We start from the raw sequence: 14,720 nt of genomic DNA, 5'->3' as shown, positions 1-14,720 counted from the left end.
AGCTGGCAGAGAGGGGTGGCGTTTGCAGGGAGGGGGCTAGAAGCGACCGAACCAGACCCTGCACGGCCGGCTCCGCTGTCCCCCACGGGGTCTGCCGGCACTGGTGCCCACATTGGTGCTCCCTTGGTGACCCCATGTCTTACACCCACAGTTCCGGTTCGGAGGGGGTGGCGATGCTGGCTCCAAAGGCCCTATGGTCTCGGCCCAGGAGTCGCAAGCCCAGGCCATTCTGCAGCAGGCCCGGGTGAGTGGGTCCGGGCCCCGGGGCGGGCGGGGGTCACGGAGTGAGTAGGGGGTGCAGCTCAGAGCCCAGCATGGAGCACAGGTGGCTCGTCTCACCCCGGGGAGTGTGCTGTGTGTCCTGGAGGTCAGGAGACTGGGCACGCATGGGCAGGTTTCTCAGGGGTCCCAAGTTCCCACATGAAGCATCAGCGAGAACCTCGAGGGGTCCTCTGGGCCCCACCAGCCCCAGCGGACCCCACAGGCCCACCTCCTGTTCTTTGCCAACCTTCTCCACGCTGGGCCCTCTGCCAGCTTCTGGTGATGGAGAAAGAAGACGCCAGAGAAGCTCATGTCTGCGTGACGTTTCTGTGGCTCGCAGCCCGCGGTGGATGTAAATGATCCGAGTGCATGGGTGACCACAGACAGTTTGAGTAGCGAGTTGTTGCCATGTAGCAAATTGCCCAGATGAGGCAAGCTGGTGCCCGACAGGGCCCGCTGCCCGCGATGGCATTTGTTGGCTTGGGCCTGCCGGGGTGGCCTTCTGGCCGGTGGGTTTTAATTGAAGCCAAGTGGGAGAGGTGCTCATAAGAGTATTTGATAGCGCAAAAATCTTTCAAAATTAAAATGGCATTGCCTGGGGGAGAGGAAGCTGCACATTTGAAGCAGGCGGTTCTGTAGTTCAGTCGGTTGAACCCGTGCATTGGCCGGTGGGAGGTGTCCCCTGGGTGGGCCCAGGTGGGCTGGGAGGAGGAAGGCTGAGCAGGGTGGGACGTGCTCCCTGCAGCCTGGCCGCCCTGGCAGGTGTTGGGGCTGCTCCGTGGGCAGCTGCCTCTTCCATGGGCCCCGTGTCCCCTAGAAGGCTCCGCTACTCCCCCAAATACCTCCCCAGTTGCAGTGAGTGCTTGAAGCACCTTCCATGGGAAAGAAACCATTTTATCATTCAGTGGGAGCTCGCGCTCTCTGCACCCCAGCTCAGCCCCAGGGGTGACGGCCTGAGAGCAGCGCCCTGTCCCCATGTGGGTGAAACTTGGGGAGAAAGGAGGGAGGACTGGCTAGAGGCGCCAAGCTCCCACGTGGATGGAGGGCCCGTCTCCAAAGGGGGTACCTGGCACTGTCATGGGCTCCACTTCTGCCTTCTCCTCTCACACGTGCTTGTTGCCGGCAGCCCCAGCACAGCTGGTGGGTGTCTGGAGTCCCGGCGCTCCCGGCCTCTCCCTAACGGCCGGCCCCTTCCCTCCTGGCCGTGGCTCACAAACCCGGGCACGGCTGCCGAGGGCCGTTTCTCAGCTCGTGTCCTTTCCTCTTGCAGTTGGCGCTGAGGGGACCGGCCGGCCCGATGGGTCTGACGGGGCGGCCCGGCCCCATGGTAAGTTGTTGGCACATCTGCGTCCCCCGTGGAGAGCAGTGGGCTGTGGAGCGGCTGTGTGAACACAGGTGGCCCTGGGCCGTGGGTGGGCAGCCGGAACAGGCCCCGTCTTCGGTCTCTCTGGGGGTGGCGGCTTCCCTGCCTGGGTGGGCACCTGTGCCGTGGGATCACAGGGGCGTCCAGGGCCGAGAGAGGAGAGGCGGCGGGGGCGAGCTCACCCCGGGGGGGAAGGCACTTTATGCTGTCAACAGCCAATATTGAGCATCGCTGACCCCTCAGCGGGGGAGGGTGTGGCCCAGGGAGCTGGGGAGGTGCGAGAAGGAAGGTTCCGGTCCCACAGGGCAGCGCCAGCCATGCATGCGCTGGCTACTGTCTCGCTTCATGCCCCAAGACTCCCAGGGTCCCAGTCCTCGTGTTTCCCAAAGATGAAGAGGGCGTCAACGCGGGACCTAAATCTGGGGTCCCATCTTCTCAGCCCTCCACAGAAGCGTCCCCCTGCCTTTGCTTGAATCCTTTGCTCTCACCTGGGCTCCTTACTGCACGAGATGGGTGTGGCCTGTGCCCCATCTAGGCTTACGGGGTCACTGGGAGTGGAGGTGCCCTCGCAACGTGCAGGGAGATGGATTTAAGTGGTGCGGTGGCCCCCCCGGCTGCTCGCCCTCGTGGACCAGGAGGGAGCAGACTTCACCGTTGGCCGCAGTTCTCTGCTCAGTCCTGCCCCAGGCCCCCCATCTTCTGGGGGATCTTCCCTTGAAATGGGCCCACAGGACACACACGAGGCTGTAATGGGTCATGGCCATGTTCACCCCGGAGAGAGGCAGCCGTGAGCTGCTTGGCTTCTGCGAACGGCTCCTGCGAGCATCGCCATTTGGAGTTTAGGTCCTGATCAGAAAGAGATCCAGCGTTGCTGCATGTGCCCTCTGGGAAGTCTCCGTCCTTCCCTCTGGGTGTGCTCAGGCCAGGAAGGCCGGTCCTTGCAGGCAGAGTGGCAGCTCCCAACCGTGTCCTGCCCTGCGCCGTCCCTGTCACCTCCCGGCCCCTGTCACCTGAGCGAACGTTAATCCAGGACGTGTTTCCGCAGGGCCCTCCTGGGAGCGGCGGTTTGAAGGGCGAGCCTGGAGACTTGGGACCTCAGGTAGGTGGGCGCCCACGCCGCGGCCTTGGGGTGCTGATCCTGGGACAGCCAGGCCCTTTTGGCTGCGCTTCTTTAAGGAAATGAGTGAAAACCGCTGTGGCTCTAGGTGACGCTGGACTTGGGTCAGAAGTAGTCCTGCTGCAGCAGGGAGAAGCTGGCCTACGCTTCTGTTTCCAGCTCTCCTCGGCCCTGGGTCCCCGGCCGCTGCTGGACACTGGGACCGTGAGCCTCGGCCATGGGGACCGGCAAAGGGCAGGCTTGGCTTTTTCCTCTGAAAGAGACGGACACCCCACTGACCTTTCTCCTCTGATTCCTGGCAGGGTCCCCGAGGTGTGCAGGGCCCGCCTGGCCCCACGGGAAAGCCTGGAAGGAGGGTGAGTGTCCCCGGCTTGTGGGCGTGTGTGCGGGAGGAGGGGGGCAACGAGTGAAGCCACTCTCCACGCCAGCCGTCTGGCAGCCCCGTACAGGCCGGGCCCCTGCCGAAAGCCTGGGCCTCCCCCCTGCACGAGGGGCACGTCCGACCCAAGGCCACCTGCAGTCCCACAGCGCAGCACGCCTGTCTCCAAGGTCTCTGACCTCAGCGGGTTAAGTTAGTTTAATACACATTTTTAATTTAAAGCAATTTCCCAGGCCCCCTGGGAGCAAGTTGAGAAGACAACTCATCGGTCGGCTTGTTTCTCTGGGGCGGCCTCACTTGGGGGCAGCGGCCAGGCAGCTGCTCAGGGTTTTCCTGACCACCCAGGATTTTGGGTTTGGAATGAGCTTCCAGCGGATGGAATGCATTTGTTTCCGTGTGACCGTGGCCACTGCAATACACCGTGCGCTTATAAAATAGTCACCACCACCCAAGCAAGCAGGGAAGTCCTGGGTAACCACAGCGGGCTCTAAACAGGGACCTTTTTCAACTTGTGAATGTTTCCAGTGAATGAAAAGAAAACGTGGCCGTGTTGTATTTGTTTAGGTACAAACAAGCCTTCAGAAGGCCTTTTGCCAGTCTAAGCTATCTCTTCCTGCTTTAGTTTCAGAATAGACAAAACAAGTAATTCCCTTCTGGTTACAGATCCTCCCATCTCGGAGAGTTAGATTTAAAGATCATTCCAGGATCTGCGGGGGGTGGGGGTGGGGATCCAGGCATGAGGTGGAGAGGTGGGCTAGAAGATTCTAAAAGGGACCCCAACTCGGAATTCCTGCGGTTTTTGGGTAGATGACTGGGAGACATATCAGAGATCAGATCCTGAAACAAGTTTCAGTTCATGAAGGTTTTCTTGTGTGTCACTGAAAACACGTCTTATCAGCTTTCATTAGAAATAATCTGTTTTATCTGTTGAGGACCCAGAAGGTAAAAACCACGGAGAGAAGAGGTAACGCTAAGAGCAGTGGCTGGTGATGTGATCAGTTATAGAGTGAGGTTGCATCAAGGTTGTGAGTTTGCATGCGTTTTAAGGAGTTGTGCGTGCATACCGGAGGTTCACAGAGAGACGATGGTGGCAGGTGCGCGGCCCGGAGCTGGGCAGCCGGTGCGAGGGTCCTAGTTGGGCGGCCAGCCCATGGAGCCATCGGAGCAGTCTCTGTAGTTCTCTGCTAGAGCTGCCTACAAGAAGCGAATCCCGACAGGGCTGTAGAAGCTAGCTTCCAATTCTGCAGGGCTAGTTCATGCTAAGACATCATGACATTTTGGGGGATGAAGTCCCCTTGATTTCTGAGGATTGTCAGGTCTTTGAGCAGAGGGGCTCCCTGACTGGCCCTCCAGAGCTGTGCGGTGCACACATCTTTTCTGAAAGTACTTTTCATCCTCAGCGGCTCCTCGTTAAACTTCAACCAGAGCAAGCCCAGACCACATCCCTGTTCTCCATTTTGACCATCTCCTCTTTCTTCCCTGCTGTTGTGTGGGGCTGCCTTTCACTGTCTTTGTTGTACTTTGAGAGACCAAACGCTCTCCTTGTCCGATGTGCTTTCTGCTCGGCGGTGAGCGTGGGTTGATGGGCCTCGTTCGACAGCGCGTGCCAGAGGGCCCAGACGTGGGCAGGTGGGAACAGAAAGGAGAGAAGCGCACAGCGGAGCCTTGTGCTCGGCCGGCCCCTCTTTGATCTGGTCTCAGATGCGTTTGGCTGCTGTTCCTCGTTAGTGTGTCAAGCTCTGGCTGAATCTAATGAAGACTGGCCAAGTGGTCGCCCCACCTGGGTGAGGCCTTCGTGGTGGATCCTGGAAGGTCCAGGCCTGTCCTTCAGCCTCAAAGTCGGTTGGATGGAGACCACGGGTTGTCCTCGGCTGTTTCCACAGCTGGAAGTAATAGCCATGGGAGGGACCACAGGCGGTGAGGGGACCTTGCAGAGCAGAGCCTGCCTCCTGCCCCCAAGTGGCTGCGTGGTCTCAGTGAGACGCATCTCCCTTCTGGGCCTCAATGTCTCCCTTAGGCAGAGAGACTGACTAAATACTTGCTTCCTCTTCCCCTGGGGCTCCCCACTCTGCAGAAGGAAACATGCTGCGGTGGCATGCCAGCAGCCTCATCTCACGGTCATGAACTCACGGTCCTCCAGGTGGCCGTGGCTCCTCAACCGCTTTTTCTGCCAGCATAGTCTCACCTGTCGAATCATATTATCTTCTCAGACTCACAGGCAGGGCAGGTGGCATTATCTCCATCTGGCAGCTCAGGCAGGCAAGGCCCCGTGTTCAAATTCCTCTGGTGTGAGTCATCGAGCAGCCTCTGGGCTCCCAGATCCAGGTCCCCTGGACACGTCAGACCACGGGGCCGTGGCCCACGGCGGGCACGTCTTCGGTGTCGCTCCCCACCACCACGTGGAAGTCTTGGTGGACCGGCTACTTATTTGCACTGACAATTCTTCTTCCGTTGCAGGGACGAGCTGGGAGTGATGGTGCAAGAGGAATGCCCGGGCAAACTGGCCCCAAGGTAGGACTGTCCCTCCCCACCCTGGGAGCCGGGTCCCGTGGTCACTATCACGGTTAGGATGACCGGGAGGGGCTGCAATGCTTGCGCCCACCTGGGGGTAGAACCTCGGGGCTGGGGCAATTTGCGTCCACGTGTGTCACTCTGGAAGTGAGCTGAAGCCAGGCATTGGACAGGTCACGTTCATGACCAAACATGAGAGTCACAGGTGGTTTTCTTAAGGATGAAGTCTGCTTTTTGCAAATGGGTGGCAAGCGTGGGGGAATGGAATCCCAACTATTGAAAGCCATCTGTGTGTGTGCAGCTGAAAAGTCACTTGCACACAACCAGAGACTGACGTGGGGATGCCCTGGCCTTAATGTTGCCAGGCAACTCGCAAGGAGAGCCGTGGGGTTGGGGTCTTCTTGTCCAGCTCTGGAGTGTCTGGGTTTCGGGGCGTGGTAGGGAGTGAATACGCGTTGATGGGTGAGTGCCGGAGCTCACGTTTGGGTGTGAACAAAATCAGACCTCGTTGCCCCCCAGCTGCTCTGGTTCCCTGTGTCGGTCCCTCTGCCCTCAAGTTTGGTGGGAAACTTCTCCTCCATGCTTGGTCTGTCCTTCTTAGCTCCTGGAAGCCTTTGTCCAAGGCCCTGCCAGGAGTAGAGGGACAGGGACCCTCTCCACTGAGGGGCCACCATGGGGACAGCAGCAGCTGTTGGAGAGGGCCGTGGAGGATGGGGCACGACGAGACGCCAGCCGTCCACTGTGACAGGCTGTCTAGTAACTGGCGTGGATAAACCCCAACAGTTCCCTAGGAGCCCCAGCTAATGAGCGGCTCTGGTCTTCGTGACATGGGGCGATAGAGGAAGGAGAAGAAAGTTCTCTGGAATCCTTGAATCTGCTTCAATAGAGTCATGGGCCTTTTTCACCGACAAAGTAACAGAAGCCTAAAATAGCTTCCCCTTGGCTTTGCTGCACACCGTTTGCAGCTGAGCTCCTGGGGTGGCAGAAGGAGGGGCCAGGATGCCCGCGGTCCATTTGCCAAATGGGTGTGGCACTGTGCGCGTGACACTGGCCTCCGATGGGGAGAAGCCAGCGAGCCCACGTGGGGTCTTATTCCCTGACGTACCTGTGGCTCTGTGACAAAAGCCACCCCTCCCTCTGCCTGCCTGTGCTGGAGTCCGGGGAAGGAGGGGCTGGGATTACAGGTGACAGCGGTGAAATGAGTGGTGGGGGCCGTGGTCTGGGCTGCAGGGTTCCCGAGGCCCCCAGGCACACAGGTGCCACGTGCAGTATGGCCTGCAGAGGGTGGCAGTGCCATGTCCGTGTGTGCAGGTGGCCTCTGAACTGGTCCTTTGTCCCCCTTGCAGGGTGACCGCGGTTTCGATGGCTTGGCTGGCTTGCCGGGCGAGAAGGGCCACAGGGTAAGTGTCTCCCTCCGGAGTTACCGGAACGAAGGTCTGGAAGGATGTGGCGCAGTAGCGATATTTCATGGACAGGCCTTCCAGAACCTTAGAACCTTGGAACGGGGGTGGGGGTGGGTCCCCTCGAGTCCAGAGTGGTCGCTAAAACGGACCTCATGGGAGGAGGGGGTGGAAACGAAGGAGCCAGGGGGCCCTCTCACCTGCGGGGCACAAGAAGAGAGAGGAACGACCCCTTCCTTTTGGAGAGTGGGTGTCTGTTTTATGGATTTCTTGCCAATCTTGAGGAAGTCCAGATGACATTTTGAAGGCTGCAGTTAAAATGGTGATCACGGGAGGTTGGGGTGAACCAGGTGCCTTTAGGGACAGAGGCTGGGGAGCAGGCAGCTCCGGGAGGCAGCCCCAAAGGGGAGGCCGTCTCCTCCTTAAAACTGCTGGAAATCCATCCCGGGAAGACCCCTTGAGTTGCGCAGCAAAAAGGGGCCCCTGGCGCCATGTTGGACCAGCCCCTTGGTGGGTGGGCTCGGAGTGTGGGAAACACCCAAGAGTAACTCAGGGCCCCTTCTCTGGATGTGGTGGAGGGCCAGGCCGGGTCTACCCAGCTCGGGTCGGATGGGAGACAGGGCTGCCTTTAGTCACCGTGGCGTTCTGAGGACGAGTTCCTGGGCTGCTTCCAAGAGCGAGCTCTGCTGTGCCCCGGCGTTCCGCCAGGACGGCTCCTCAGGGCAGCCCCCGTTTGCCGCACCTCGCGGCCCGTGTGACCCATCACCCCATCTAAAGTGGGGTCAGTGCGGCACCTCCTTGCAGCTCATCAGATGTCGCCTCCTCATCCGTAGTCTTTGATGTGGACAACTTACCGTTTATGTATTGGTGTATTGTGGACATACAGGCCTGAGTGTGTGCACACACACATGGGTTTACCAATGCTGTCCATGAGGGTTATATGCTATGTTTCATGATACATTGAGAAAAGGGATGTTGCAATTTAGCCGAAGCTCTGTGTAGATTCTCCAAAATCCATGCATTAACTGCTCGAGCTCGGCCGAGTCGGCTCCTGTGTGTTGGTCATCCCCTGCCTGCAGGGCCTTGAAGCTGCTGGGGTCGTGAGGGGACGTGGCCCTGACCCTCATGGGGGTCAGCCCAGGTGGGAGCTCTGCCTGAAGGCTGCGATACGCCCCTGCTTCACGTGGGGAGCTCAGGGAGCGTGCAGCCGAGGCGCCGCCTCTACGTCCTCAGGGTGTCCACCTCGCAGTGCTCCCCTGCCCAGCCCTGCCGGACGCCCAGCCCTGCACATCCCCTGCCTATAGGATGTCCATGTTCCATCAGATAGGAGGCCACCACCAGGACACCCCAGGGTACACGGTCTCCAAAGGGACCCTGTCCAAAGCCAGAAACATCTTTAGAGGAGTTATAGTTTTCAGTTTCAGAATCAGAGAAAGGCTAAATGGGGTGTGTGAGTATGATTTGGGGTGGCTAACACTGACCTTGACTTTCTAGGGCGATCCTGGTCCCTCCGGCCCGCCAGGACCTCCAGGAGATGACGGAGAAAGGGTACGTAGCCCGTTCTATCCCTGGCTACGTAGGCCTGCCCCGTCCCTCAGTGAGTTTGGGCAGGAAAATTGAAGATGAAATGCCAAGTGGCTGTGTGATGGGGTGCCTCACCTCCACGCCTGGGAGCTGCGGGGGGCTGGGAAGAGGGACAGGTGATTCTCAGCGAGCACAGCCATCGATGCAGAGAGCCGGGCTGCGCAGAACTTGGAGATGAAAGCAAACTGCAAACGAACAGCATTTACGTTCTCCTTGCTGCTAGCGGGCCAAATTCAGCAGTGGCTGTCACGGGTCTTGGAAAGGACACATGTAACTGTGGGAGACAGGGGCCCCGGGTCCTGCCGAGGGGAAGATTTCAGAGCGGTTAATGAGCGTGCGTTGCTGCAGACCTCACCCAATTGAGGTCGGATGGAGGCGGCGAGCCGGAGTGACGGTGCTCCAGGGCCTGGGGGCAGAGGAAGGCGGTGGGAGGACAGTGTGACTGTCGCTGGCTCTGGAGGTGGAGAGGGGCAAATTACCTGTGACGTGTGACGGTCTGGAAAGAGCGAGGCGGGAGTGGAGCTGTCGCCCACATCTGCCGGAGGCTGGCCGCTCACGCTGGAGCGCACGGAAGTGCCGCTTGCGCGTGCTGGAGGTTAAAGCCGAACATCTTTTCACTGAGCACACGCTGTGCCCAGAAGGCGTGTTGCTGAGGATTTTCAGCCCCACCCCTGCCCTCCCTCATGACTCAGACAATTTTGGGGGTGTTGAGGGGTATTTTAGGGAAAAGGGTTGAGATGGAGGATCTGCAGGGCACTGGGAGGCCAGGCTCTCACAGCGTTTCTGTCCCGGCCAGCCGCCTGGGCCTCAGCACTGCCACCTGTAAGCTGAGGAGGGAGAGAGGGGGTTTTCTAGATGTACCTCCAAATTCTCTGCTTCTAGAATCAGAGGAAGTGTGTGTTAGTGTATGAGTGTGAACGTGCATATGTGAGTGTGTATGCACATGTGTGTATGTACCCACATGTGAGCAGCCATGTGTGTGCGCACATGTGAGTGTAAACATGTATGTGTGCACACACAGGAGTACATATGCACACGTGTGTTAGCATGCAGCATGTGTGTGAGCATGTGCAGATGAGTGTGTACGCATGCCTGTGTGGTTGTGTACCTGTGAATGTGTGTGGATGCATGCACACAAGTGAGCATGTGCATGTGTGAGCGTGTACACATACAGGCATGAGTGTGTGCCTGTTTGCATATATGTGTGTGTGCACACAAGTGTGAGTGCATGTGTGAGCATGTACACAGGCAGGTATGTCTGTGTGAGTGTGTGGGGAAAGGAGGAGGCCAGAACAGTGCCTCAGCCGAGAGGAGCTAGGTTGCCCGTCCTGCGCCGGGACCTCCCGTGGAGCCACGTACCTGCAGAGCCGGAAGGAGGAGGCTCACCTTGGTTTGCTCTGGTCCAGCTGTGCTTAGGACCCTTGCAGAGATGTTTGTCTCCCTGGGGGTAGACCCCCATCTCCTGCCCACCCCAGGTCTGCAGTTTACCAAGGCAACCAAATGCTTTAAATTACATTATTTTTGCCCTGCTTTTCCTTCCCTGTACCTGTGGTTTGTGAGCTCCTGAGCTAGGTGCCTCCGAGCCCTGGGCTCACTGTTCACCTGCAGCATCCACGCAGCTAGTGGGGTCCTAGGAGTGAAGATATTCGGGCTTTTCTGGCCAGATGAGTACAGTGAATCTGGACTGTGCTGATGCAACCTCAGCCTGGGTCCCTTCTCCTCTGTTGGCTGCACTCATGTCATCACAGGAACAGTAGTCTCGGAGGGTGCCCCATCTGTCCAGCCTGGCCCTGAAGTCCTGCCTCTTTTCTCCCATGCAGGGTGATGATGGAGAAGTCGGGCCCAGGGGGCTGCCTGGGGAGCCGGTAAGTCCACTGGCCAGCTGAGGCTTTCCTCGGTAGGGCCACAGCCCCCAGAAGGGGCTTGCTCGGGAGCATGCTCTAGATCAACTTGGGATAGATTACAGTTATGGCACAGCCTCAAGAACAGAGATAGGCCCGTGGGAGCTGTCCAGGTGCATCATGGGGGCTGTCCAGGTGCATCATGGGGGTTGTCCACATGCTCATGGGGTTTGTCCACATGCATTATTGGGGGTCCCCAGTGCATCATGGAGGTGTCCAGGTGTACCATGGGGGTTGTCCATATGCATCATGGGGGTTGTTCACATGCATCATGATGGGTGTCCAGGTGCATCATGGGGGTTGTCCAGGTGCATCATGGGAGTTGTCCAGATGCATCATGGGGGTTGTTCACATACATCGCTATGGGTATCCAGTTGCATCGTGGGGATTGTCCACATGTACCATAGGGTTTGTCCACATGCATTATGGGGGGTGCCCAAGTGCTTCATGGGGTTGTCCAGGTGCACCATGGATGCTGTCCATGTACATCATGGGGGTGTCCAGTGCACCATGGGGGTTGTCCAGATGCACCATGGGAGGGTGTCCACATGCACCATGGGGGTTTGTCCACGTGCATTATGGGTGGTGTCCACGTGCACCATGGGGGGTGTCCATGTGCATTATGGGGGTGCCAGGTACACTGCTGCAGTGTCTGGGTGCAGCATGGGGGTGTCCGGGTGCTTTGGGTGGGCGAGTCCAGTGCATCAAATGGTGTGTCCAGGTTAATTGTGTTGAGTGTCTAGTTGCACCGTGGGGTGTGTCCAGGTGCATCATGGCGGAGGGGGGGTGTCTGTGTGCATTATGGGGGTTGCCTGTGTGCACCATGGGGGGTGTCCAGGTGAATTGTGATGGTGCCCAGGTGCACTGTGGGGATGTCCACTTACAATTTGGGGGATGTTGTCCAGGTGCATCCTAGGGGGTGTCCAGGTGCATTGCGGGGGTTCCAGGTGCACTGTGGTGAGTCCGGGCTGCAGTCACGCAGGGGCTTCAGGCTCAGCTGAAGGGGCTGACTCGGGCAGGTTCGGTTGCACTGGCCACACAGCCAGAGGTGGAGCCCTGCAGACTTGCCGCTCATTTGGACGTCGAAGAACCCTATCCCTTAGGCTGAGTTATTTTCAAGGCTGAAGCAAAATTTCTCAGCAATAAAAGGGAAATTAATTACTTTTCACATACTGTTGCCGTTAAAATTTCTCTCTCTGGTTACCAATGTCAGCAAGGCAGTAAGTTTTTGGCAATGGTACCTGATGAGAAGTACTGCCAGCCCTGCATAGCGGAGAGCTGGGGTCGACATTTCCAGATTCATTTGGGGCTAAATTATACCCTAGATGTCTGATTGCCATGGAGAGAAGGCATCACCCCAGCTCTGTCTCTAACGTATGTCTGCGCAATACCTCCTGGGTTATTAACTTCTAAAAACCATTTATACCATTAGACATTAAAATAATGAAGGAAACGTTTAAGTGACAATACATGTGGGAAAGATTTTTCTTCTACTGAATCTGAAAAGGTTCTATTAAAATTAAGGCACTTGAAACCCAGTTGTCTCGGTGAAAGGTGGTAAATGCAGGGCTGGCAGCGTGGGTGTGAGCAAGGTGGGGGACCCTCCTTCCCAAGGCAGGTGACGGCTCTGCTGTCTCACCTTCTCTCTCGAAACCCATCCTGGACGACACTGGAGCCTGGGGCTGCACCCAGGCAGGGGTAACAGAGCTCATGTCCATCGTGGCCACCCCAGAAAAGATCTGAGCTTCCTTCTGCCTTCCTCTGTCTGAATGTGCTTGGATGTCAAGGCCTCCTCTCAGCTGGCCCACTCTTCCCTGCAGCCCCGGCCTCTCCGATACCAGAAATACCCTCACAGAGAGGGACTGAGAGAGAGCCGGTAACGAGCAGCCGGACAAAAGCGCCCCACGCAGCAGAATCTAATTGTGTGGCTTGGCTCTGGGAGGACGCTCTTGCTCAGCAGCCCTGAGCAAAGAGGAAAGGGAGTCTGCCGACTTGAAAGGCTCCTTTCCCCGAGGATGCCTCTAGACCCCTGCCCAGGTCCCTCCTGGTCCCTGGCATCCTGGTGGAGAGGTGGGCTGGGCCCAGGAGATGAAGCAGGACAGCGAGGGGTGTCGGCTGTGCACCCTGGGAGACCTGGGGCCTGAGTCACCAGCAGGGGCTGAGGGACTGCAGGGTTTGCTTGCAGAGAGGGGAGGCAGGACAAGGCTCCCGCTGACTTGGAATCTTCATCCCTCTTTCCTCCCACAGGGGCCGCGTGGGCTACTTGGACCGAAGGGGCCCCCAGGGCCTCCTGGGCCTCCCGTAAGTCCTGGGATCTCTGCATGTCTCCTCCCATCAAGGCCCCGGAGACTGGGCCTCTGCTGGTGGTCCATTTGGGCCTTCAGGCACATCTTCTGAGCTGACGCCTGCACAAGTCTTCCTGTGCAAACAGGAGGTGTTTGCAGACCTCTTAAGTGCTAAGCAAAGAAATGGCTCCAGCTGGCTTGACCACTTTTTCCCCTTTTGCGTCGTCGGCTGTGTCCTTTCCCAGCACACAACATGTGGTAACTCAGGATGTGTTTCCTCCCTGCTTGGAAGAATTTCCAGCAGTTTCTGGGAAAGGTCTGGTTGGAGACAGAAGTTGTTGGGTCCGGCTGGGCTCTGCCCTGCTCTCTCCCAGGGCCTCTCCCAGCTGCTCTGACCCTCCTTTCATGGGACTCAGCCCCCAGATGATGTTTGGGGCCATGGAGCTGTTTATCCATAACCGAGGGTTTCCGTGGGCTGATAAATGGGTCCTCAGGGTGGGATTTAGGATTCAGCCTTGCCCCTTCCAAAGGGTGTGCTATCATCTGATACATTTTGGGCTGGGGTCAGAGCCACGCTGAGTGAGATTTTCCTTTTGAGTGCTGTTAATTCTTCTGCATTCAGCCTTTTTTTTTTTCTTTTTAAAATCTCATCCAGGGTGTGACGGGTATGGATGGACAAACGGGCCCGAAAGGAAATGTGGTAAGTCTTGGGCCCCATGGTATGGCACAGCCCACCCAGGCTTGGGGGCGAGTGAAGGGGGACGCAGATGCCAGCCCCCTTGCCCCCGCCGCTGGGGTACACCCTTCCAGGGGACAGCCACCCACGCTGCAGGCCTCGAGCCCAGCATTTGCTCGATCCACAGATGGCCCCGGGCAAGCGCGGAGGGAAGTCGTGTCCTCTCTGTGCAACACTGGCGATGTACAGGAAACGGGTCTTGGGGACGCCCACGTCTACTTTATGGGTGCCTGGGAGACTTCGGCATGACAGGCTCCCTTGGGAAGTTTCACCAATTAAAATATTCTCTGGAGAGTTCCTTTCATCCTTCACACGTGCCTTCATGGATGGAGGCCTGGGGTGTATTTGCAAGAGCCATACTGGTGCTCATTATATCCACGTGGACGTCAGGGGCCTTGGGGGACCCGAGCCCGAGTTCTGCTCCCGGCTGGTCCCCACTGTCATCTCCTGTTTCGGGCTCCTGAGCGCCGTGCCCTGGTGCTTGCTTTGGGCAGTGTCGAGCAGATAAGCGAGTGAGAGGTCGGGATGGGGGAGAAAGAACAAGACCCCCAAGCCCTCCGGAGCCGCCCACATGCCTTTGCTTTGACTTCCTGTAGGGTCCCCAAGGCGAACCCGGCCCCCCAGGGCAGCAGGGCAGTCCCGGTGCCCAGGTAAGTGAGCCTGGGGGAGGAGGCCCATGGGCACCCTGCCGCTCTGGCCCCAGGCCTGGAGGGGAGCCCCAGGGAGCTCTGCCCCCAGGGCGCTTGCGGCTCATGCCCCAGTAATCTGTGGGGATGAGGGAGCGTCAGAGGAGGACGGGGAGCGGGTTCTGGGGAGTCAGCACCCTGAGCTGCCTGCCCCTCTCTCCCCTCACAGGGTCTTCCAGGCCCCCAGGGCGCCATCGGGCCTCCAGGAGAGAAGGTAGGTGGCCTGTGCCAGGGCAGAGGGGCTGCCCACCAGGGGTCTTTCATCCTGCCCCCCTCCATGTCCAGCCGCGAGGGGCTCTGTCACCCCCACCTGAGGAGCCCCTGTCCAGATGGCTCCCCAAGCTAAGAGGTGGAGGAGCCTATTTGGATCTTTACATTGTGTACTCAAAAATTCATTCATTCGCTCATTCGTTCATTCACTGGATATGTATAGGGTTGCCAGATTTAGCCAAAAAAAAAAAAAAAACAAGCAGAACACCCAGTTCCATTTGAACCAC

The 14,720-nt window shown here is 58.2% G+C and overlaps 1 protein-coding gene across 4 annotated transcripts in view; it reads left to right on the top strand.

Annotated features, from left to right (window-relative positions):
* COL5A1 (collagen type V alpha 1 chain) overlaps nt 1–14,720 on the top strand; it is a 177,832-nt gene that overhangs the window by 91,139 nt on the left and 71,973 nt on the right. For all 4 annotated transcript variants that reach the window (XR_005219102.1, XM_037851096.1, XM_037851098.1 and 1 more), the window contains exons 13-24: nt 152–244; nt 1,532–1,588; nt 2,670–2,723; nt 3,044–3,097; nt 5,578–5,631; nt 6,978–7,031; nt 8,526–8,579; nt 10,436–10,480; nt 12,764–12,817; nt 13,457–13,501; nt 14,134–14,187; nt 14,393–14,437. Coding sequence is in view for 3 of the 4 variants with exons in the window: in XM_037851096.1 (XP_037707024.1) it covers nt 152–244; nt 1,532–1,588; nt 2,670–2,723; nt 3,044–3,097; nt 5,578–5,631; nt 6,978–7,031; nt 8,526–8,579; nt 10,436–10,480; nt 12,764–12,817; nt 13,457–13,501; nt 14,134–14,187; nt 14,393–14,437 (663 nt within the window). In the remaining variant the exon portion in view is untranslated. The remainder of the gene's footprint in view (nt 1–151; nt 245–1,531; nt 1,589–2,669; nt 2,724–3,043; nt 3,098–5,577; nt 5,632–6,977; nt 7,032–8,525; nt 8,580–10,435; nt 10,481–12,763; nt 12,818–13,456; nt 13,502–14,133; nt 14,188–14,392; nt 14,438–14,720) is intronic.

The sequence above is a fragment of the Choloepus didactylus genome, chromosome 10 (assembly GCF_015220235.1).
Source record: "Choloepus didactylus isolate mChoDid1 chromosome 10, mChoDid1.pri, whole genome shotgun sequence".
NCBI lineage: Eukaryota > Metazoa > Chordata > Mammalia > Pilosa > Megalonychidae > Choloepus > Choloepus didactylus.
Note: the sequence above shows the minus strand (reverse complement) of the source record. Positions and strands in the feature narration are given on the sequence as shown.